We start from the raw sequence: 24,493 nt of genomic DNA on the forward strand, positions 1-24,493 counted from the left end.
GAAGGAAGCCCGAGTACCTGGAGAGAACACATGAAGTTCATGTGGGGGGGATTTTGTCAAATTTTGAGATTCGACTGTGTCCATGCCAAATCTGACCAAATTAATGAAGACTAACACAAGTCTTTATTTTATTCATTTATTTTTAACTTGTTTCAGTTAAATAATGTTCTGTGGAACAAATATTAATGAAGGTTGTAGATCTTCAGTGTAGATCTTTTATAAACTGCTCGCAGTGAGGTTTGTGGATTTCTTGAGGAACGGATCAGTTTTGGATCAATACACATTACTGCTGCTACTTTTTTGTTTTCAATTTTCAATTACTATTTTAATAATTCTAAATAACCACTGCACTGAATCGAAGGCAGGTCTTTTCTGAACAAGTTCCCCCTAAAATTGGGCAACGTGTACATACATATTTTGGTTGGATGTAGCATGAATTTGAATTTGGGGTGGACTGTTTAAGCTACACACAAAGTCTGATGTATCTATTGTGAATTGTTCCAATCTCAAGGATTTAAAAAGCACAAGTGTTTCTAAAATTTCGGATGCCGGTGGCAGATTCAAGGTGATAAACGTTTCAAACGTCTTCGCTCAAAACAGGTTTAATGAAATCATGCAATCCCTTCCAAATGTACTAGTCAGACTCTCCAGCGAGGGACACCATGAATCAGAGGAAAAGCTGATAGCGATCTGCAGGATGTTTGGAAATGATCATTTAATTACCAGTCCTGAACCCGATCGCCGCTCATCTGGAGGGCCGCTGCTTGTTTTGGCAGCAGCGACCCCACCGCCACCACATGTAACCGAATCTTTTAATTTCTACCGGAGGAGCGATGGGCTCGTTGTGAATGGCTGCTGCACAACAGTGAGCTCAGCTAACTGCTTCAAGATGTGCAGGATGGTAGCCGGCTGACCAATGGAACGAGATCCTCCTACGTCAGATGACCTATGACCCGAAGTGCTGCACAAGTCAAGTCAAGTCAAGTTTATTTATAGAGCACATTTAAAAACAACCAAGGCTGACCAAAGTGCTGTACAGTAAATACAGATAAAAATACAATAGAACACAATTTCGTAAAACACCTCACTGATCAAATAAAAAATAAATAAACAAATAAATTAAACCTTTCTAAAAGCCAATGAAAAGAGGTGAGTTTTAAGAGCAGTTTTAAAAGTTTCTAGGCTTTTGGAGAATCTGACGTGAGGAGGTAAACTGTTCCACAGTCTGGGTGCAGCCACAGCAAACGCCCTCTCTCCCTTTGTCTTTAATTTATACCTGGGAACATCTAAAAGCATCAGATCGGCTGACCTCAAAGATCTCCTGGGGCGATAAGTACTAAGGAGTTCTGACAGGTAAGAAGGTGCAGTGCCATTTAAAACCTTAAAAGCCAGCAGTAAGATTTTAAAATCAATCCTAAAAGCAACTGGGAGCCAGTGGAGAGAGCAGAGAACCGGAGTGATGTGGTCTCTCTTTTTTGAACCGGTCAACAGGCGAGCGGCAGCGTTCTGCACCAGTTGAAGGCGATGTAGACAGGAACGATCTAGGCCAGCATAGAGGGAATTACAGTAGTCCAGCCGTGAAGTAATAAAAGCATGGACCGCTCTTTCTAGATCGTTCCTGCAAAGGTAAGACTTGACTTTGGCTAAAATCCGTAAATGATAAAAAGATCCCTTAACTACAGAGCTGATTTGTTTATCAAGTTTAAATCCAGTTTAATCCAGTCATTCAGTGTCTGGTGTCCATAATCTGACAAATCTGACAAGAACAGTCCACGAATGTTTTAATGTTTTGAAATTTTTATTTATAGGTCATAAAACTACAAAATGTGTTTTCCTTAAATATTTGTTAAAACACATCAGAACATGATCTTTTAAACCAACAGACATTTCGTAATGTCCAAACTCTCACACTCCCCAAGTTAAAGTGCCAAAAACTGCAGTTCCTCTAATGTCCACTTGAGGCTTTCTCCAAAAGGCCCCATAGACTTCCATATTAAAAAGTTCAACTTTACAGCAGAAACAAACATGTTTACAGCTACAAAAGAACAGTTTTGGCCTTTTTGGATATTTTTCTCCTTTATAATGACTCTACAGGAGTGAATCTAATTAATGACTCACCCATTTTGGATTTCACACAGGCTTAAAGGAAGTGATGAAGCAGCTGTCTGCTCGTTTTTAGCTCTGTAAATCTTTGTTTGCTTTGTGGTGCAGTCAGTTCAAGAAGTTTGGGACAGTGTAGTTGTTTACACTCACTACTGACCCGGCAGCCAAAATTTCAAAGTCGTCTCTTTCAGGCGAACTTGAGCTCGGTGAATCCGGCCACAGGCAGCGGTGCCGGGCTCTTCTTCTTCTCAAGCTTTAGCCCCTGTGGTTTCTGGGGCTTGGCAAGGCGACTGGGGTGCAGCAGGCTGAAGAAATGGAAGCGCTCGCCCATCTTGGCGGGGTTGGTCAGCATGTTGTAGCTGCTGATAAGCTGCTTCCTGGTGGACGGGTCGCTGCAGTTCCTCAGCAGAATCTGTGGAGAACAACTGGGGGTTAAAGCCTCGGGGGATACTGTGTGTCTGATATCCTGGTTTTCTAACTGTGGGCCACAGCGTGTCACTCAGAAACACTAAAATGTTTTTGGATCATCTTACAATCATACGATGTTTTACTTTTCTTTGTGCTCATTTTTTTAGTTCTGTCACAAAGTAAGTTTCACTGAACTAACAGCTTCACCTGCCCAGAAATGGCGACAATATGTCTGCTGAAAGTTTTTCCCTGCACAGCATTTTTCTGCAGAGGTTGTAATATTTTTAAACTCGTGAATGAACTTTTGCATAAACCTGGTGGGAATGCACCCTAGGTCTGTGTATTCAAATTTTAACCTGAAACTAAGAAAAAGGAGCAGTGAGTCACACTCTTTGATGTTGGATTTCCACCAAATGAGGAAATGACACTAAAAGAAATCATGCTGATTGTTTTTATTGGCATCTGTCAGTGATGAAGACTCACCTGCATCCTGGTGTCAATACCCATGTTCTTCAGGAACGTATTCTGAGTGACGGGGCCCAGACAGGCCACGCCTCCTCCCGCCATCCTCCGCAGATAGTTGAAATCCACGTCTGCGGTGAGGTCGGCAGAGCCAGGGGAGGCGAGGACGTCATGAAGCTGGTGACCTTTAAAACCCTGACCAACAGCAAAGGAGCAAAATGATGAGCAAACCTATGATGGGTTCAACGCAAAACCTTATTTACAGTGGCAGTAGCAAATTTGAGCTAAGTAGCGGCTTCTTACACAGTTTTTCCTTCAAACTACATGAGGGGATGTTTAAGAAGTACAGCATGAATAAAAGGTTTAAAACTAAACCTATTTCTAACCATCTAAAACGATTCTAACCCAGTAAAAAAAAAAAAAAAAAAAAAAAAAGCTGTGAAATCTTAGCAACCTCAGAAGAAGAATTGAGGAAGAGGAGCGACGGGCCGGTTGACCCTGGTTTCCCCCTGCCTGACGCACAGGAGCCTTTCTGCTTCCTACAGCTGCTTCCTTCCACTAGAGCTGAACAAAACATGCTCACATGAAGGTCTAAACCTCAAACTGGTCCTCACGAAGACAAAAGAATTACAAAGCACGACAGCTGGAGGACACACGGAGTGCACTGTATGTGATCAATAAAAACGACAAATTAAAGACTCAACATACATCCAACTCTGAATTGTTCCTATCAAAATGTGTGCATGAGGTCCTAAAATACTGATGGAAGTATTAGAGACTGCATTAAAGTCAACCTGTTTTTACCACTGTTGTGTAAAATAAGCAGGTCCGTTGAGCTGCTCTAAACCTTTATTCCTGAAATGATTGTTTATTAGTTGATTAACTGCATACTCATACTTACTAATTCAGTTTAAACACTAAAGCATTCAGTTTATTAACAAAAATCTTTGGTTGCAGCCTAGCAGCAGCTTCTGAGGCTACAACATTTAAGTGCACAAAAACTGCAGTTCCTCTAATGTCCACTTGAGGCTGTCTTGAAAAACGAGTCAGTTCCCATACACAAAAACGTCCAACATGTTTACAGCCTGCTACAAAAAAACTGTTTTGGCTTCTGGAAAGCTTCACCCTTCAAAAGAACTGTATAGGGGAGATTTTTTCCCAGTTCATTCACATTTATACTCCATTAATGCTTAAAGTTAGGGGCGTGGTCACTCTGGCAGACTGCTTCCTCTCTCGAGGTTACCTGTGTTGAAAGATGAAATTCTTGGATGATATTAGTATGTTAATTAGCACTAATTAGCAGGTATCTGTATCAGCTGTACAGTTTATGATAAAGCGTGCTAACATAGCTAGAAATGGTGGTAACCTCCATCTTTTGTGTACAGTCTATGGCCAGTCCCTCTTGTTGTTAGGCGTAGTTGGATAAAAACTACCAAACATGAAAGAAAAATAAGTCTTACCATTCTGTTGTATTCGCAGGTATCAGTAATTTTATAACTAGCGTGAATGACATCCCAAAAATCCCTCCTTGAGGCCCAGGTGGGGTCACAGTGGGCAGACCCACCCTGCTCACTGTGGGACTCAGTAGCTGCACATGTAGGGCACATCTGCACTGTGTGCTGCCCACAGTGGGACCCGCAGTGTACCAACCCACCCACCCACCGTACGCCCAGACCCTAGGTGAGGGCTGCCCTACGTGCCCCACACACGCCCCACTGTACGATGCCTACATGTGCCCCACAGTTCCATTTCACGCTGGCACAATCCATCGCAGTAACTGAGGATTTTTTACAATATGCAGACTTGGACGTTTTTATCTGGCTGACTTTGAACATATGTGACACAGGAAGCTTTAGCAGACGGGCTTGATGCGTGTGTCGTACTCTGAACGTGTCCGTCTTGGTTCCATTGTGGCCATAGTCGATGATCAGCGCCGCACCGCCGTCCTCTATGATGCGCCGGGCCAGCTGCTGCACAATGACCCCGCCCTCTGCAGACACTTCCACATGATCCCGCTTTTCATCTGCCTGACACACACACACACACACACTCTAACTTAATAGTACATTGCTTCACTCTATCATCTCTGCTGGAGACAAAAACATGGCTGGACTGTAAACACACACAGGTCAGGTTTCCACCTTTTAAAGGTGGACTGGACATCTTTTGGAATTATTTATTAATCAAAAAGCTGAAATTTCCTCAAGTTCGAGCTTCTCAAATGTGATGTTTTCTTTTCTGCTTTATTTAGCGTTCATTTTTCTTTGACTGGAACAAATGACACTTACAGACGTCTTGTTGAACTCTGAACATTTTCCCTTTTTCAAACAGTCCATAAACAAATGCAGTGTGATAAACTTGATCGGAACAAGTGAGGAGAGTTCAATTCAGCAGTTCGTCTCCTGTTTAAAAAAAAGCTGAACTTAATTTCTCATTTTGTCTTCCTACATTTTCCATGATACCTCATAAACAACCCTCAGGTACAGTTATCCATCATTTAAGGCAAGAAAAGGATCATTTAAAAGGTGAATCTTCACTACAGACGCAGAAATAACACTGGCTGAAACAGAGTTTCAAAAATCGGTGAGATTACGATGGCCACGCCCTTCTTTTATAGTCAGTTAATCAGCCAGAAATAGTAAACAGACATTTTTTTCTTCCTTTCTGTTGCCTTGCAGATCCCTCAAACCATCTTAAGGGGACTGTATCTGCGACAGATGAGCTTCATCAGTTTGTATTCATAATCATAGCTATGACACCATGAAGGCTGAACCAAGCCCCTTGCCACCCACAGGGATGTGCACCTATTGTGAAGGCAAACCAAGACATCGTTCCCAGGTTGCAATCAAACCAGCCAGCATTCAAGCATGGGTGACGCCCCATAATGAGGAAATAAAGACTGACGAACCCGCTACACCTCCTGACCCGGACAAACAAAATGTCTGGTTACTGTAAACTCATCGAAACAACGTTAGTGTTCGTTGGATGGTCAGTCAGGTCCTGGCACAAAGATTAGTGATCTTCATATGTCACATTTTATGCAACCTCCACGTGGAGCATCACGACTACCAGGACCTTTCGCACCATTTACACCACGGGTGGGGGAACTCCAGGCCTCGAGTGCCGGTGTCCTGCAGGTTTTAGATGTGTCCCAGCTGATTCAAATGGCTAAACGACCTCCTCAACATGTCTTGAAGTTCTCCAGAGGCCTGGTAATGAACTAATCATTTGATTCAGGTGTGTTGACCCAGGGTGAGATCTAAAATCTGCAGGACACTGGTCCTTGAGGCCTGGAGTTCCCCACACCTGATTAACACAGTGAAGAAAAGAGCCTTACAACTAAAGGTCCTCGACATCTTCCTACCCGGGATAGCTGCATCCATCAAAAGTACCAATGGAACCTTCAGGAGGGTAGTTCTAGTCCTGTAGAACATTTCCAGCAGTAATACTCCCTTAAGAGTCACGATTACTCCTGCAGTTTACCTTTACAGCCAGCACATGACTTCAAACTGTTCCAAAACTACATCTACTTAAGTGTTTATATTTTCCACAGTGCAAAGGAGAAACAATTCCCCTTTAATCCAAACATCCAGACTTTTATATCCTTGGAGGTTTATCTGAACTTACAAAGCATTTTTTTTTCACCCACTTTAAAAACTGATGTCCTTCAGTCTTTTAAACGTTGTGGAAATTGACTCTTCAGACAGACTCTCTGAGGTTTGTTTTACAGCCCTCATCTGGTTTTTTATTGCCCACATTTATGCCATCTACACATCCACAGCCTGCTTGATTTGGCCTCTCCAGCTCAGCTCAGACACTTTGAACATCCTGCCAAAGGTCTGACATCATCATCATTATTACTGTCATCGTCTTCCTCGGCAGAAGCGGGTCTTAATAAAAGGCGGGATTCATTTCTCTTTGAGGTCATCTGAACTTTTAAAATTCAAACAATGAGCCACTTTATCTGGTTTCAAGAACCAGAGAGGCCTTAATAAACTGTGATGTGGTAACCATAAAGGAGTGTAGATTTTATTTGGAAACTGTAAAAAGCAGATGTTAATAAATGTGTGCTTTGCTTTCCTGGACACAGAAGCTCTACATTTACTGACCTGCACGAGCGACGTCGAGGCCAGGGTCGGAGCCGGCGCCACGACAAACCTCAGCGTGTCCGGCTTCTCTGGGTCGATGTCCACCAACACCTCCCTCCAGCCTTTCTCCGTCCTCTGCCCCAAACAGAGAAACGGACATGTTTAGATGGGCCTCTGTGGACAAAACAGCTGAAAGGCGTTCTTATTATGAGGGCGCTGCAGGCGTCAACAGCAAACATCAGAGGAACAGCCACTCAGAAACCTTTGCACAAGACATGAAATCTGTTTTTCATATGGTTTTATTTAAACTTAAAGCAGAGCATAATGACTTCGCTACAGGTTTTTCTTGTTAACACAAAGATTCACCAATTTTCACTTTGCTAAAACTCAGATACGGAAAAATTAATCAAAGAACAGTTGCTGCTAAATTACACAAATAACCTATCACATAAACAGCCTATCTTTCACCAAATACAGCCGTTAAACACAGTTTTATGGACTTCTTGTGTTTTGATTTGGTGCCATCTGGTGGTAGGAACAATCATGACAGTGTAGTCAAATGCAATGCAAGACCACAGTATACAGAGGACTTTAAGGACTAATATGACAGTAAAGAAAAAGCTTTATTGCTACATAAATATTTCACACACTGTGTTTTTAAATCTCACCTGGAATTTGTGAATTGGCAGGGCGTCAAAGAACTCATGAGCGACAAAGATACTAAATCCTGGAAGAAGAGGAAAAACTCAATGAAGATAAGATAACCTTTATTAGTCCCACACGTGGGAAATTTGTTAAATAAAAACAGAGAAAGACAACCAAGACTAGCACAAAACGGTAGCCCATAATTACATAATCTAACTGCTAAAACTTTAGTTACAAAAAATTACGAGAAAGTAAAGAGGAGATAAGAAGGAAGCGCAGAATGAGTGGAGCTGCTGTAACAGGCTGCCACGCACGGGGGGCGCCGGAAGTGAAAAAACATATTTTAATAGAGATTAAAAGCGAACACATAAAGAACTCAAATGGAAACAGTAACAGTATCAGCCTGAAGCCTGATGTCCTCAGATCAATTCAGCACTGAAAATACTCACTGTCAAAACCATAAACTGTATATAAAAACAGGGAACACTTCCTCAAACCTGCATTTTTTTTATTGTCCACCAGAGGGCGACTCCTCTGGTAGCAGAATGGCTTCTTATTGTAAAGATTTCTGAGGTAATGACCCAACTTTTCATTTGAAGCACAAGCAGAGGCTTTCCTAATGACCTTATGGACTCGGTGTTAGTAAAGTCTTACTGAATAAAACACGAGGTTTAATGTGTGATTAACAGTCTAATTTAGTGTTGATGTTAAAGTAGGGTATGTTTGATGAGTGTGCAGTGTACCTCATTTGTCAAATCTGGCTTCAAAACATAAAATGTCTATGGCCAAAACACTCATAAAACAAAACAATGACTTTGGTAACCAGTTTCAGGTATTTGTCATTTTTACACAAACTCCTAAACTATAGATGGACTAACTGTGCTTATGTGCTTACTTTAACCAGGAAACACCCTGCTAACATCTTCAGGTTCTCTAATTTTGTGGCATGGAGTTGTTCCATATAAACCAGTACGACCACAGCCTGCTTTCTGCTCCGGTGTACCTGTCGGGACATCGTCTAACCGGCGGTACCACGACACCGGTAGCCCTGCTTCAGTTTCTCCGCGACGGTAAACCAGATCATCTTCTGCGTCTGCCTCCTGGCTGCGGTTTCCCGTCAGATTCTGAGCCTGAAGCAGACTCAGAGCCGGACTCACCTCGACCAGGTGCAGCGACACAGAGGCCCCGCCCAGCACCGACTGCAACTGACTGAACACCTGAAGAGAGAAAAAATTGCAACTTGATGACACAGATGTTTCCACTTTGGGGTGAAATCTTTAGTCTTTCATAGAAAAGCGTTAAGCCTGGCTGACGTACTCTGATGACGTCACTCGCCAGCGATCCTTTTCCAGGTCCGAGCTCAACCAGCTGCAGCTGTTTGGGTTGACCAGCTCCCATCCACTCACTGATGATCCACACTCCGATCAGCTGGAGGAGACCAAACATGTTTGAACCAGCAGGAGAAGCACAAAGTTTTCTTATCTTACTGAATCTAAACGTGCTGCTTTCAAGGAAAGTCAAGTCATTTCCACCATATGTAGCAGTACAGTACACAGTGAAGACCATGGTGCTACACATAACAGTAGAGACAGGACCGCATAAAGTGCAAGTGTGTGAAAATGGCAAACAAACAGTGCAACAGCACAATACAGACACAACACGGTGCAGAGAGCTTCATACCTGGATCACCAGGTCTGTGACATTAAACAGCTGAACTTTATGCAAAAGGAACTTTTTTTTTACTGCACATGAACACTGATTTCAAGCAGCATGAAAAAACACAAAAGCCCTCACTGTAAGGTGTCTTACTCATCTGTCTTCTTGTCCTGATCACATCATACTTATCGTATTCCAGGGTTTAAACAAAGGAAAACTCACAAAAAAACTTCTTTAAAACCACACTGCCTGTGATTTATCTTTTCGGTAGGAGCCAAATTTTTTTAAAAATAAAGTATGTATGTATTTTATTATACATTCATAGTCATCATATGCATTCATACTGAAAGTCTGTATTCACAAACTGTATTCACTTAGCCTCTGTGCTAAGAAAATGCATTGACCGACCATAGGTGTTTGAAGCCACAATCTCAGTTCCAAACTCTTTGAGCCTCTGAGGCATCACTTTTTCTGTGTGACTCCTGGATTGCTGGAAGATCTCGTTTTTTAAGTACGTTTTTAGTTTTGTTCATTCCTCAAAAAGCAAGAGGACAAGCAGAAGCCCACAAACTGTGACCAGCTCTGACACGATCGGAGCACCAATGAAGCAGGAATTTATCGTCATCTATCAGCATTTGACCTAGAAGCTGATCCCACGTGCCGTGAGAACAGGGCTGCGTCATTTTATACCATACTTGCAAATACCGCTATAATTTTTTTTTTACATGATATAAAAGCATCATATCATGATATCTATGACACAGGACCATCCTGTTATTCTCCCCAGCACGCACAACAACTGAAAACCAATTAATAATAATTTTTAATGGGCCTATTTTAATTTTTAATTGAAAATATTTTGGAACATATTTACTAGGGGTGCAACGATACACAAAATTCACGGTTCGGTTCGGTTCGATACTTTGGTGTCACGGTTCGATATTTTTTCGATACAAAAAAATGTTCATGCATTTTTAATTTGTCATTTATTAAAATTATAAATATATATTTTAACTCAAAAGTACAGTTTTTAAATTTAACCCTAACCCTTGTGCGTGTTTTTTATTTTGACAGCGAATGCGCACCTGCGGACCACTTATGTGCAGCCCTGGTTATTTAGCTCATCATATTGCAGCCACAGAAATTCTTTTGTCCATGAAACCATAAAGCTGCACTTTCTTTTTGCCTCATAGTCTGATTTGTCATAACTTCTCCGTTTTGTGGTAAGCTTTTCTTTGGCTGTCACTTCTTCACCCTGACCTGTCTTATTTGGCTCAGCAGAACTGAAATGCTTTTGCACACTCACTCACATAAGCTCAGCGATTCTCTGCGCGATCAACCTCTCACATGTTTAAGCTTGCTGCGTCATGTTTGCATAGTAAGCTAACGATTAATAAGACTATGTCAGAGGAATTGGTGCACAAATTATCATCACTCACAGATCAGTGCTGTCGCTCTCTATACACAGTTCGCACGATTGCAAAGTGAAAGCAAAAAAACAAGCGCAAATTCAAACGCGACTTCAATATGTCACATATTGACAGTGGCTCACCGATGCCAATGACATAATTACCCAGCTACATTTCTGAAAGAATGCAAAAGCATTGACATATATTTTTCCTACAATAGCCCGACGGGCAGGGAAGAGAAAGATTTTGGTAGCCCGACTGAAAAAAATCGCTAGCTCCGGGACGTCGGGCTAGCGATATTGCAAGCCCTGTATCTGATTGAGGAATCACTCATCTTTGGAAAAGAGAGTTTATTACAGAGAAATGGCTCTTTCCAAAATAAAAGCTATACTATCCGCTTCTTCTGGGCTATATTCTCAGCAGCATAAGGAGAATCATGTGCTAACAGCTGTCTAAATGACTCGGCTAAAGTTAGTAGCATGCTTGCTTTTTTTTGTCTGCTTCCACTTGTCTTTGCACTAGGATGATGTCGGCGTAAATGTGCAGTCATATTCGTTGTGTTCCCACTAGTGCTTTCAGGTTAATCTCGTTGAAATGACCTTAATGCCACAACACGGCAAATCTCCGTTAACGAGCTACCGCCAATCGCTCCGTGCATGGGGCTAGACGGCCAACACGTTAACGAGCTAACTGCGCTAACACACTAGTTCACACCAATGTAACTGAGCATTGCATGGCACATCCAACATACTGTTTTACTTTAGTCCATGACTCGCTTACCTTCAGGGTCATACGTCACATGAAAACCAAAATAATTCCAAACGCCAGATCTGAATGAGGTTCAATTTGCCTGTTGCAAGTAGAGCTTAACTTCTGTCTCGCTAGCTTGCCCTGCGCTCTTCCTTCTGACTATGCTGTCTGTGTTGAGCGCTCAGTGGATCTGCGCTCGACACTGCAGCCTAGGCGGAGTAGTCGAACACAGATTCACTGAGCGCTCAACACAGACAGCATCGTCAGAAGGAAAATTTATAAAATAAATTACAAATGTTGTATTGTTCGATACATATGCGTACCGAACCGAAAGCACTGTATCGAACGGTTCAATATCGATACGAATATCGCTGCACCCCTAATATTTACTATTGATGAAGTATGTGTCAACCGCTAACAGTAAAATGACCGACGAAGGCCGATCAAAGACATGTTTACCTGATGTGAACAGTGTATATCAGAGGCCGGCTGAGTGGAAACATCATGTGGAGTGAAACTGAAAGTTTGAGGGGTTTTTCCAGCCTCACCTCTCCAAAGATCTGGCTGATTTCTGGTGAAGTGATGAAATCTCCTTCAGGTCCCAGCATGTTGTTCCTCACATAATAACCCTGAGAAGGGGGAAAACAAACAAGGAAAAGATACTCACTAAAAACAGGAAAACCAGCAGCTGCTTTTACATGCTAACACTATCATTGGATTGGTGGTTACCACAAAGCCCCAGAGAGTTCAGACCACAGGAGTCACTGTGAGGTCTGGGTGTTCATAATTTGAGTTTAAGTTTGTTACAGACAGAGGATGACCTGAGAGACTGAACTAAGGCCCAGAAAGACAGAAATAAGGGTTATTTAAATTTGTTATAGTAAAGTCAGAGGATTCAAAAGTGAACAAAAGCTTTGCTTTTGAATTCTGATCCATGACCTGCAAGTGGTACTCTGGCACACACTTAAGGTGGAGTTAATCATTCTGTACCGTCACAGGGTTGGTGAGCACCTCCCTCATGTACTCTGCCACAGGGATCGGCCCCGTGGCTCTTATTTTAGAGGTCAGGTGGCGCAGCATGGAGGGTGGTTTGTTGTTTCCATCAGGTGCAGAGCTGCAGAAGAGTTTGGAAGGGGCTGCTTGCCATCGCACTGTCACACAGAAACATTCAATTCATACATTTAAAATCTCATACCGTCCCCATGTTTATCTACACTAATAAACTATTAATTGAATTTGAATTTATTATCTGGATTGACCTCTCACCTGCTGCTGCCGGCCTGACAGGGTGGATAAAACCTCTGCTGAGCAGCTGCTGTGCTTTAACACAGAGAAGAGCCCTCATTCTGCTTCACAGGAAAGAACAGAACCACCTCATTACTGGATATTACTTTAACCACATGGAGGGACTCTCTGCTCTTTGACAGCACAGCGGCTAGCCGGTTAGCTTCAACTACGAGGTTTCTGTTGTTTTTAAGGATACAAAAACAACAGAAACCTGCCGTCGGAGGCGACGTTTCATCTCCTGGTACACAAGATAAAAACGTCTGAATGCGTTTATGGATATCCGTGTGTAAGTTACCGCAGGTCAAACGCTGCACCGTCCCCGTGCAAAAGCGTTAAAGCGACACATGCTAACGCTAAGCTCGTCGCAGTAATAGAGATACCATCCGGTTAAGTGTCAAAATAAAACTTAAAGAAAATGAATCTCAACGAGTGATTAAAGATATACAGTAAATATAAATTATTGTACGAAAACCCAAAGCAGCAATAAAACAATAAAGAAATGATACAGTAATAGTATAAATCGGCCTACATCTTTCTAATGTATCTGAATTATGTTTCATGCCTATAAACTTGATACATTCTGCACGACATGAAAACCACAGCGATACATCTTTCTTCTTTCTTAATCTTCAGTCTCTGTGAATTTGTCTCTGTTTATTCCAGAGCACATTAAGCCAACACCTGCCCTTCAGTGTCCCGTTAGATTTTTTTAAGTCCATTGTGGAAAGTAGCTTTCAATAAATGGATTCTTTCCCATTAATAGTCATTGACATTTTATTTTGAAAGATCTTTCTCCATTTCCTTTGATATCGTGTTTTAAAACAGCATCTTGACGCTTCAGATGGACAACAAACGCTGTGATTGGAGGACAGACGGTTACGTAGGGGACTCGTTTTTAATATTTGATTTAATATTTTTTTAGCGTGCTCATCAACATAATTTACCTTAGTTATTTGTGTAAAACATATCATTTAGATTTATTTGTTTTTATGTAACGACTCAATCTAAAAAAAAAAAAAGTAAAGCGTGCGTGTTGCCATATTGGCCGGAAATGCCGCCAAAAATCTTTGGCCAAGTATCGACATCACACCTCAGTCATATATGACTACAAAAATATAAAAATAAAAACCGACGCTGTCTGTTTTATATCTTATATCTGAGGTTCATTTCAAATAAAGGTCCGTAAACGAACTTAGAAGGGATGCTTCTCTGGGAGACCAGAACTTGCCTGAAAATTGTCACATTTTAAAGGTTTCTTCCGTAATAATGCAACTAATTGATGTTACCAGTGTAAAAACTACATTACGTCAATTACAGCCTCCCAATAGTCAATTCGGGCTTCTTATTGTTCACAAATGTGAAAAATATTGGCTAACACATAATGACCTTGTACATTTGTATAATTACATTTTAAGATTTTTATAAATTAGTCTTTATTCTAAATTCTGCTACCAGGGAGCTGGTTCTCATTTGATGTTTAGTGACAATAAATGGATTCTGAGTTGAATTCTGATAGCACCCCACTATGAGATCTGGTAACCGTGCACCGGAAACGTTTCGTTCAACATCCGGGTCAGTTTTCCTCACGCTGCAAACAGCATGGCAGCGAAAAACAAGCAACGTAAAAAGTCCAAAAAAGTGACATTTGAGGCCGAAGAAAACGAGCCGGAGGCGAAAAACAGCGGCGGAGAGGAGGATGAAGGTGAAGAGAAGAATACGAAAGAGGAGGAGAGAGAGGAAGAGGAGCTCAGTCTGGAGGAGGTTTTACGGCTCGGAGGAACTAAGGTGAATTTACCTGGTGAAACAGGGCCAACACTCCCAGAGTCAGGGAGCGTTTTAACTTGTGAAGGTCGGTTTGTTTTTATAGTTTTCTGAACTGACACGAAAGTTTATGTGACGTAAAAGCACAGTCCCCGGACAGTTTATTAGGTACACTTTGCTGTTACTGGGTTGGATCCACTTTTGCTTTCAGAGCTGCCTTATTTCTTCATAGATTCAACAAGACGCTCGAAACATTCCTAGGAGATTTTGGTCCTTAATGACGTGATCGTATCAGACAGCTGCTGCTCATCCATGATGCGGATCTCTTGTTGGTGCTCTCCTGTATTGAGCTCTGATCCTTTTGGAGGCCATTTGAGTACAGTGAACTCAGTGTCATGTTCAAGTAACCAGGAAGGCTGTGGTGTTTTAACAATGCTCAGTTGGTACTAAGGGACACAAAGTGTGCCAAGTAAATATCCCCACACCATTAGACCGCTGGCTGAACAGTTGTTATACACTCAGGATGGATCCATGCTTCCATGGTATTATTTACATAAATAAATAAAAACGTATCAAATAAAGTAAACATTTAAATACAATTTATACACAAATGTTAATCAGAATTCTTTGTCACATATTTTTAATCTTTTCTTTGTGGTTCTTCTCTACGTCTTTAGGCCGACTATATCCTCCTCGCCGGCCTCGAAGACTCCAACGAGCTCGTTGATGGCGGCATGAAAGGAGCGATAGATGACCTGGAGGAGGGCGAGCTGGAGTCATTCATCACCAAGCTGGGCATCCGGGCATACGCGATGCAGCAAACCATTCCGGACAAGCCTGAGGGTGAAGCCGCCACGGCTGCCACAGCTGCTGGCGAGAAGAAAGCTAAAAAGGTCAAAGTGGAGAAAGCAGAGGAGACGGCACCTGACACTCAGCCCAACGTCGTCGATCAGAAGCAGAAGAAGACAAAAGAGGCGCGGGTATCGGCGGCAAAAAAGGCGAAGCAGAGCCAGACCGTGTTTGAGTTCCAGCCACGGCAGGTGCTGCTGATCAAACCTGGTGGTAAGTGGTTCGAGCTGGATTACACAGAAGAGGGCTCGTCGGCGCCACAGGATGCTGCCCTGGTCTCGCAGTACAAGACGCTCGCTCAGCAGCTGTTCGAGGCTGAGGTGACCCTCTACAAGACCAAGAAGAGCTTGCAGAAAGGCGCCAACTCGGCCTGGATGAAGACAGTTGTCTCCTCTGGCGTGCTGGCGGACAGAATGGCAGCCATGACGGTTCTGATTCAGGACGCTCCGGTGCACATGCTGGAGCACGTGGAGAACCTAGTCACCATGGTGAAGAAGAAGGGCAGTCGGCGGATGGGTCTGATGGCAATGGACACGCTGCGAGAGCTGCTGCTGTCCAACCTGCTGCCCGGGGACAGGAAGCTCCGCACCTTTGCCCAGCACCCGTTCGACCAGCTTGAGGAGAAGGCCAGCGGCAACCGCGACGCCCGCGACCGCCGCCTCATCCTCTGGTACTTTGAGCACCAGCTGAAGCACCACGTGGCTGAGTTTGTGGTGGCGCTGGACTCGGTGGCTCACGACACAGTGCCTGCCACCAAGGCAAAGGCGTTAGCCACTGCCCATGAGCTGCTGTGCAGCTGTCCAGAACAAGAGAAGGCGCTGCTCACCCAAGTGGTAAACAAGCTTGGAGACCCCGAGTACAAGACGGCGGCAAAGGCATCGTACCTGCTGGAGACACTGCTGCACAAACACCCCAACATGAAAGGGGTGGTGTGCTGCGAGGTGGAGCGGCTCCTGTTCCGACCCAACATCAGCCCGAAGGCGCAGTACTACGCCGTGTGCTTCCTCAGCCAGGTGATCCTGAGCCACGACGAGGACGGGCTCGCCGCCAAGCTCATCACCATCTACTTCTCCTTCTTCCGTGCCTGCGTCAAAAAGAAGGACATTGAGTCGAAGATGCTGAGTGCGCTGTTGGCGGGCGTGAACAGGGCGTATCCCTACACCAGCACCGGGGACGACAAAGTGAGAGAGCAGATGGACACACTCTTCAAAGTGGTTCATCTGGTGAAGTTCAACACAGCCGTGCAGGCGCTCATGCTGCTGTTCCAGGTGATGGACTCCCAGCAGAGCATCTCGGACCGGTACTATGTGGCTCTGTACAGGTAAGGAAAACCTTGCCTGGCAGCTTGTTTGTGGGCTCTAAACAGACAACATTCAGGTGTTTACTTTCTCCACCTGTGTTGCAGGAAGCTGCTGGACCCCGGGCTGTCGTCGTCCTCCCGCCCGAACATGTTCCTGAACCTGCTGTACAAATCCATGAAGGCTGACGTGGCGCTGAGGCGAGTCAAAGCCTTTGTCAAACGGCTGCTGCAGATCAGCGCCGAGCAGAGCGCCAGCTTCGCCTGTGGGGCGCTCTTCTTGGTGTCGGAGGTCATGAGGGCCAAACCGGGCCTGAAGATACTGCTGCAGGAGGCGGAGGGGGTAAGAAATCTCAGAGGGTGTAAAACTGATGCTTTAGATTTTCCTTTTGGACAAAAATGCTCTCAAAGATGAACTGCTTTAAACTTTTGAATTATGGCTTCATTCAGAATGAGGAAGAGGAGGCGTTCAAAGACCTCGCTGCAGATGATGATGATGAAGAGGAGCGATTCGTGGATGCTGACAAACTAGAGGAACAAACAAACACAGAGGCAGAGGAGGTCAAACCTGCAGCATCATGGGTACATCACCAGAACCTGGAAGGTCTGTGAAACGCAAAGATTAGTGCTGACGTTCTCTGTTTGAAAACTGTTGTTGAAGGATGGGTTTAATCTAACATAACCGCCAGTGCCCCTGGTACTTTCCACCATTTCCACCCACTGTCTTCCTGGGAGGCTATTGTTTAATAGCTAGTTGTTTTGTTTTAGCTTCATGAAACTAATTGCAGATTTTTTTTATTTGCCTGAATCAGGAAAAACTTTTAGATCATGTTGTAATCTCTATTCCAGCTAATTTTGTGTGTTTGTTGCACCTGGCTGATTAAAATAAAGCAGGACAGTAAATAAGAAGACGAGCTTCATCATGTTTGTTTCTCCGTCCTGTTTTCTTTCAGGAATGAAGAGTGTTCAGAGCTACGACCCGCTGCACAGAAACCCGTTATTCTGCGGTGCAGATCGCTCGACTTTATGGGAGCTGCAGAAGGTAAAAAAATCTGTCCTAATAAACACAAAGTTCGTAACCAGAGCTTGTGTTCACAAGCTGCTGTGTATAACCTAATGTCTGATGTTCTCTGCAGCTCGCTCTGCACTTCCATCCGTCAGTGTCGCTGTTTGCAAAAACCATTCTGCAGGTAAAAGCCCCGCCCCTTTCCACATGCTCAGGAGCTCTGTAGTCGTCATGATTGTTGCTGTTAATGTTTGATATGATTTTATTTCCACAGGGAGACTTCATCCAGTACTCTGGGGACCCTCTGCAGGACTTCACCCTCATCCGCTTCCTCGATCGATTTGTCTTCAGAAACCCCAAACAGCTCAAAGCAGAACGTAAGACAAACAAGCACCGAATTCTATTGGATGCATTTTGTAAAATGGATCAAAAATGATGCAACATAAACACAGATGGATACAAAATGATCACATGTAGATGGGAAAATGACGAAAACTGGTGTCAAATGTTCACATTTGTGAAATAGTTCAATAAATAGTTCAAATAATTCAAAAAAGAAAGGATGATTAAAACAAACGGACTTAAAAGAGGAACAAAAACAATGAAGAGGGGATGAAATAAAATACAAAAAACGCACAAAGCTGCAAAACAGCAGCAACCTGCAGAGAAACAAGAGACAGTGGACGGTAAAGACAATCTAAATAAGTCTTTACAAGCTAAAAACGACAGAAAAATAAAAAAATTCAAACTCAGAAAGATGGAAAACGATAAAAAACATCCTGAAGAGTTGTTATTATTAGTCTGTGGTTTCATTGCTGTCTCGGCTCAAAACAGATTTAATCACGCTGACTTCACACATTGTGACAGTTTATTGACGGTTTTAATGAACTAATATTAATAATTTTAAGTGTAAACTTTCGTTTTTTTAATATTTTTTATTCTTTAGAAAACACCGACGCTGCTGTGATGAAGCCCAAACACAGATTACCTGTCAGCTTGCTACCAGGTAACTTTAAACAAATTTCACACTTTCTATGTTTGTTTTTTTTCCTTCACCTGCTCTGATGTCAGATGAAGTGTGGATCCTTTAAATTATTTGTGTGTGTCAGTGAACAGCGCAGAGTTTCTGTCCAAAGAAGAAAGTCAGGTTCCTGTTGATGAGATCTTCTTCCATCGGTGCGTCCCAGCAAAGTCACCTGACATATTTCCACTGTTTTTTGATTGTATTCTGTTTAATGAGTTTTGTTTCTTTGTTTCATTCGTCAGCTTCTTCAAGAAACGACAGCAGGAGAAGCAGCAACGCCGGCCACGAGGTGACGATGACGACGAGAGCCTGGAGGATGTGGACGATGATGAGTTTGAGAAACTTCTTGGTAAATAAACCATCGTCTCTAATTTAATGCTCAGTATCTCCTCATGAAAACATCACAGATCCTTGGTTAATGGCTTCAGTCGAGACACTTGTACAGTTAAATTTATAAACACGGATTACATAAAACACTGACATTTCGACGTAAACAGAACTGCATTTAAAATCTTTTATATTTCAAATAAAAGGTAAAAATTTAAATCGCAGGCTGATCCAGTCTGAGTGTAGTTTGGCTCACTGTGAGTTTGGCCCACACGTGCCTGATAACACCTGGGCGTGATCCTGATGATGGGAGGATCTTCCTGATGAGGAATCGGTGAACTCCTGGCCAGTCTGAGGTGCTGTTTGCTGCTGCCCTTCAACAGTTAAACATTTGGCACGTGTGCTCAGTGTCAACCTGCTCTCATCCGTGAAGAGACCAGGCCGTTAGTGGTCGACCTGCCGGTTCTGGTGTTCGCGGGGGAATGCTCGGCTCTGGGCTGTGACAGGGTTCCCGCTAAAGGACAAGCAGCCCACCGGAGGCTGGCTGTGCTCCTCCTGTTCTTCCTCCTTTGCTTGTAGTATAACTTAAAGTTCTCTGGCTGAGTAACTGTTTGTTTGTTTTTTGGCAGACACCTTTGAAGGTGATTCGTACTTTACCGACCTCGGCAGTGATAATCTGGACTTTGCAGGGTGAGTTTTCAGGTTTACTCTTGGGTTTTATTTCCATTCATTTATTGATTTACTTTGTCATTCTTAAATTTATTTTCCTTCTGTTTACAGTATTATTGTTTTATTTATTTCTGTATTACTGTTGCTACACATGGGAAAGCAAATACAGGAAATACTAGGAAGAGCATTACGTTGGTATTTATTTAGTCTTAAAAACAGAATAATCTGATTGGCTGTGAGACTCGAACACGATTTTGGTTTTGTTTTAAAAAAAACAAATAAAGACTTTAAAGACTTTTACACACTGACTGAACCATCCTCTTCCTCACAACGTTTTTTGTTTTTCTGTCAGTAATGTAAAGAGTAAAAAAGATAAGAAATCAGGAGACGACTCTGAGTCGGACGTGGACAACTCGGACATGGACGACCTGGACGATGAGGAGGTGTCTCTGGGCAGCATGGACGAGGAAGACTTCGGAGACGAACTGGAGGAAGAAGGAGGGATGTTCATGGACCCTGATGGAGACGAAGAGGGTGATGATGATGATGATGATGATGATGAAGGTAAAAAAATATGACAAAGTACGAAAACTTATTTTAATCCAGCTTTGTTTCGAGTGCCTGTTCAATATTCTCTGTTTTTAAATTAATACACCAATACCTTTATTTTTTTCTGCCTGTATAAATGTCTTTTTTGTCATTATTTGACTTGAGATTATATTGATGTTCATATATTCAAGTCCACGCTGTTATGAGTTAAAGGACAGAATCGACCTGAGCTCTTAGAGACACCTGATCCTTCTCCTCTTCTTTCAGTTCCTGAGCTGGAGGATGAAGATGCTGCATTTGGAGGTCAGTACCTTTAGAAATCCTAACCACTGTTTTTTACATACTGAAGAGGGAACACAGTGCATCATGGGATATCTGAGCCAATAATCTGTAAGCCTATTTTAGACGAGCACCCCATAATTCAAAGAAAACTACTAAACATTTACATTTAAGGTTCTGGAACCAGTGAAGTTTAATCATTATAAAAATACAGATTAATAAATTCAGTCAACTCATCTGTTAAAGCAGCACCTAATTAAAATATAATATCTTACAGTTAACTTAAAAACATTTAATAAATGAATGCAAAATTTGGGGTTCTATGCTAAATTATGAAAGATGGCTGGAATTTATCCTTCTGCTAATGTGGAATTATTCTGCTTATTTTCAGCTCCTTATTTTCATTCTTGGACTCTTGTAGAGCAGCTTTGCATGATTCACATTTCAGAATAATCCTTCCCTATCTTATACTGAGTCCATGCTCTGTCTGAAATGAGCAGTTATAGCTCCTCATTGGCTGCCCCTCACAGAAGACTTGTCAGTGGGGCGTTTATTCCTGTGATGGCCATATTCAGAATATTTGCTCTTTGTGACATCATAAAGATCCAGGAGGAGGAAAATCAGTGTGAAACTGAGTGTTTAGAGCAGTCTGAGGCTGAAAGGATTAGCTGTGCATGTACTAAGCTCCTTATTTGAACTTGGGCCGTGTTGAATATGAACGTCCATCACTGGAACAGAAGATATGAGAGAAAATAATTCTTTTCAAATGTAATATTGAAACTGGGAAAAACCTTTTCCACTGTATAGATTCAGAAGACGATGAGATGGAAGCTCCAGACATCACCCCACAGACCAAGAAGGGAAAGAGAAAATCCTCCGAGGAACTCGACTTCTCCGGATCTTTAGGTTAATGCTGGATCTGTAGCTCAAAGAATTATTAACATAATTTAATGTGTCAGTTTGTTTTGGCTGTGTATAGAAAACTCAGTCAGCGACTCCGGAGGTTATTTTATTGATCACTGTTCAATGTTTCAGGTTCCAAACAGAGGAAGAAGAAGGAAAAGAAAGATGCAGCCATGTTTGCTTCTGCTGAAGAGGTCAGTTTGACTTCAGAGAATTCATGGAAACAAGCACAACAGGATTATGGAATCATAAATATTTCAAAGGTCTTATAACATCATTATTGTTCTTTTTTTTTATTTTATTTTATTTATTTTTGTCAGTTTGGCTGCCTGCTGGACGAGAATGCCGGCTCCAAGTTTGACAACATCGGGCTGAACGCCATGGCCAATAGAGACAAAGCAGGTGAGATCACAGAGCTTCACCTTGAACAGCTCATACTACTGCAGGAGCAAGCCCAGTGGCCACCTGAAGGCTGAGGATAGGATTTTGTGCTGCGATGCCTTTTAAAAATATGACCTCTAGGTCATCGTTATGGTTTCTATTATAATTACAGCACCTGAAATGTTCTGTATAACTAAAATGTTCATTAGTAAGTTAGTTTTATTCCTTATATTGACCCAACAGCCATCTCTGTTATTACAGTGATGTCATTTAATGGACCTTGAAACTAAGAATGATTACATTCAGACTGACATGTGAGAGCTGAAGGATGCTGAGGCTGTTTCAGGTTATAACAGGGTTAAAAACAAACAGACGAGATGAAGGCCGGTGTCTCACGTTTCATAACTTCTCCACACAGTGAAAGTGCTGTCAGTCCCACTCAGCTGCGCTGCACAGATAAACCAAATGTGTTTTCTTTTCTAACACTTCCTGTGTGCAGGTCTGAAGCAGCTGAAGTGGGAAGCTCAGCGCGACGACTGGATCCACGGCCGTGACGCCAAGACGCTGCGCAAGAAGAAGACCACGTTCAACAAGAAGAAGATGGGGTTCGGCCAAGCCAGGACGGGAAGCGGGACGTTTGGGAGCAAGAAGAAGAGGAAGTAAATGACGAGGATGCTGAAGATGTTGGCCTAAAGCTGAGGGACACCTTCGGTGACCACGCCTTCCTCGTCTGTCTCCCGGACGCTGTAGATTCCCGGACACTCAGCGGACATAAAACGGTGTTTACAGATTCAATCTGGGGGCTGGTGAAGAGGAGCCACATTTAGCTTGTTTTATTTTTTTGTAAAATCAAAGACTTTGTGCTGAACATTTTGCTGCAAATCTCATCTGGATCATTCCATCTCAGTCCATCATGTTTAAAATAAACTTTGGTTTTAAAATGCATAAATGAATACTTCATGGGATGAAAGCAGGGCTGTTTCATGATGTTTTTGAGGGAACATTTGTGTTTTAAGGTAAATATCTGGTCCTGTGCCTCTATGAAAATGGACTCTGAACGAATGAAGGATGCTTGAAGTTGCTGAAATATTTAGATGTCTACAGCCTGTAGAAACTTTTGCTTCTCACACAATGTTGTTTACACAGAATTGTCTTAAAACAGTCTAAAAGTGAATCGTTACACTCGTTAAAGCTTAAATGTTGGGGGAAAAGTTCACTGTGATATTTCCAGGTATGACGCAATATACAAAGTCCAAGTAAATTTATTAAATCCAAAATTTGTTACGCTCTTCTCTCACATATAACTCATAATTATGTAGAGAAGGGAAATATTGCTTTGTTTTTAGTTCCAGCCTCATGGCCCAAATTTCTCTGGCCAATGAGAGGGTGTGTGCCGCTGTGCCGTTTTCTTGGTTTGTTTTTCACCTTCGGACTGTTTTCAAGAATATCCCGTGTCTTGTATGTGAGAAGCTCTAAATAAAATCTACTGTGGTTTCTACAAGTCTCCAAATCCGCTGTCGGAGATCACACATTTAAATATTTTAGGGACTTCAAACGCCCGTTTTACGTTAACTGGAGCTGCACTGCTGACGCTCCACATTCATATTTACTCTAACACATTTGAAGCTCTGGGAGTTTTCTAGATATTGGAATTTTAAAGTGCTCCCTCAAAAAAAGGATTTCAGAGTGATGTGTAAAAACATCCCGACCTTCATCCTCAGCTGTGAGAGGCTGAAGTCTATGAGTGCGATAATTCAAGCACAACCTCAAGAACTTCAAATTGAGACTGCTGGTGTGTCTACCAGGAGGCTGGTTATTTTTGAGAAATCTCATGATTCGTTCCTTTTAAGAAGTCAGAATTTTCTTTCAGGCAAATCTGAGCTGACATGGGATGAGCCTGTTTGACACATAAGCAGCAGATTTCCTTGTGTCTTAACAAATCAATTCACATACAACCTGTGTTTGTGTGAGACAAACATTTAAGTGTTTCATGATCCTGTTCAGTGTGTTTACAGGTTTAATGATTGTTTCTGTTTGAACATACTGATCATAATGTGCCATTTGTAGAACGGTCTGCACCATTTCAAGGTTTTGTTGTTTTACATTTACAAATTTAAATTGGTTCAGGTTTTTTGTTGGTGAGGTATTAACCATTAAAACTTATTAAGTATCAACTGGGATAGGCTCCGGCTCCTGCCCGCAACCTGAATTGAATAAGCAAAAGAAGATGGATGAATGGATAAAATGATCAAATATAGCAGTTAACATTAAACCATTTTAAATGTAATTTAATATCAAGCAATACTATTTTTCTGATTTTCTGTCGCTGTTTCACAAATTCCTAACTTTTAATAGACCAAATGATTAATCTAGAAAGTATTTTGCAACTGAACTGATGGGAGATTATTAGGTACACTTGCTCAATAAATGTGGTCATTTTAAATTAGTTTACAAATTGCTGTAAATTAGTTTACAGCAAGGCAGCACGGTGGCACGGTGGTTAGCACTGTTGCCGCACAGCAAGAAGGTCCTGAGTTCAATTCCAACATCAGGCCAGGGTCTTTCTGTGTGGAGTTTGCATGTTCTCCCCGTGTTTGCGTGGGTTCCCTCCGGGTACTCCGGCTTCCTCCCACCGTCCAA

At 42.4% G+C, this 24,493-nt stretch overlaps 2 protein-coding genes across 5 annotated transcripts; one reads left to right on the forward strand and one right to left on the reverse strand.

Moving 5' to 3' along the window:
• Positions 1–1,779: 1,779 nt before the first annotated feature.
• On the reverse strand, positions 1,780–14,611 carry ndufaf7 (NADH:ubiquinone oxidoreductase complex assembly factor 7). Of its 3 annotated transcripts, none has more exons than XM_082504993.1 (11): positions 14,604–14,611; positions 12,788–12,870; positions 12,512–12,672; positions 12,070–12,150; positions 9,024–9,134; positions 8,710–8,923; positions 7,730–7,788; positions 7,083–7,196; positions 4,857–5,000; positions 2,995–3,168; positions 1,780–2,515 (listed from the first exon to the last, which is right to left on the reverse strand). In XM_082504993.1, exons 2-11 carry the CDS (start codon positions 12,864–12,866, stop codon positions 2,291–2,293), a joined length of 1,362 nt encoding a protein of 453 aa, XP_082361119.1. In that variant the 5' UTR covers positions 12,867–12,870; positions 14,604–14,611; the 3' UTR covers positions 1,780–2,290. The 3 variants fall into 3 exon arrangements, with proteins under 3 accessions (XP_082361119.1, XP_082361117.1, XP_082361118.1); XM_082504991.1 differs by lacking the exon at positions 14,604–14,611 and adding an exon at positions 13,104–13,208 and having other exon boundaries at positions 12,788–12,867; XM_082504992.1 differs by lacking the exon at positions 14,604–14,611 and adding an exon at positions 13,104–13,166.
• On the forward strand, positions 14,306–24,145 carry cebpz (CCAAT enhancer binding protein zeta). 2 transcript variants are annotated; one of them, XM_082504989.1, is made up of 17 exons: positions 14,306–14,593; positions 15,247–16,739; positions 16,824–17,058; positions 17,166–17,319; positions 17,669–17,757; positions 17,852–17,905; positions 17,996–18,098; positions 18,668–18,727; positions 18,831–18,897; positions 18,988–19,094; positions 19,702–19,762; positions 20,094–20,305; positions 20,558–20,593; positions 21,377–21,475; positions 21,605–21,666; positions 21,793–21,874; positions 22,353–24,145. In XM_082504989.1, the coding sequence occupies exons 1-17, from the start codon at positions 14,408–14,410 to the stop codon at positions 22,514–22,516; spliced, it is 3,264 nt and encodes a 1,087-aa protein (XP_082361115.1). In that variant the 5' UTR covers positions 14,306–14,407; the 3' UTR covers positions 22,517–24,145. The 2 variants fall into 2 exon arrangements, with proteins under 2 accessions (XP_082361115.1, XP_082361116.1); XM_082504990.1 differs by having other exon boundaries at positions 14,307–14,593; positions 20,094–20,297; positions 20,556–20,593.
• The last annotated feature ends 348 nt before the right edge of the window (positions 24,146–24,493 follow it).

The sequence above is a fragment of the Aulonocara stuartgranti genome (assembly GCF_965226115.1).
Source record: "Aulonocara stuartgranti genome assembly, chromosome: 15".
Taxonomy (NCBI): domain Eukaryota; kingdom Metazoa; phylum Chordata; class Actinopteri; order Cichliformes; family Cichlidae; genus Aulonocara; species Aulonocara stuartgranti.

What these genes read in the sequence shown, in the direction of transcription:
- cebpz (XM_082504989.1), top strand. Translation starts at nt 14,408, where the DNA reads ATGGCAGCGAAAAACAAGCAACGTAAAAAGTCCAAAAAAGTGACATTT. An exon ending in TACGGCTCGGAGGAACTAAG is followed by an intron (nt 14,594 to 15,246) that starts GTGAATTTACCT and finishes CTACGTCTTTAG; the next exon opens with GCCGACTATATCCTCCTCGC. An exon ending in GATAATCTGGACTTTGCAGG is followed by an intron (nt 19,763 to 20,093) that starts GTGAGTTTTCAG and finishes TTTTTCTGTCAG; the next exon opens with TAATGTAAAGAGTAAAAAAG.
- ndufaf7 (XM_082504993.1), bottom strand. Translation starts at nt 12,866, where the DNA reads ATGAGGGCTCTTCTCTGTGTTAAAGCACAGCAGCTGCTCAGCAGAGGT. An exon ending in TCAGCCAGATCTTTGGAGAG is followed by an intron (nt 9,135 to 12,069) that starts GTGAGGCTGGAA and finishes GGTCTCCTCCAG; the next exon opens with CTGATCGGAGTGTGGATCAT. An exon ending in GTTAGACGATGTCCCGACAG is followed by an intron (nt 7,789 to 8,709) that starts GTACACCGGAGC and finishes CTCTTCTTCCAG; the next exon opens with GATTTAGTATCTTTGTCGCT.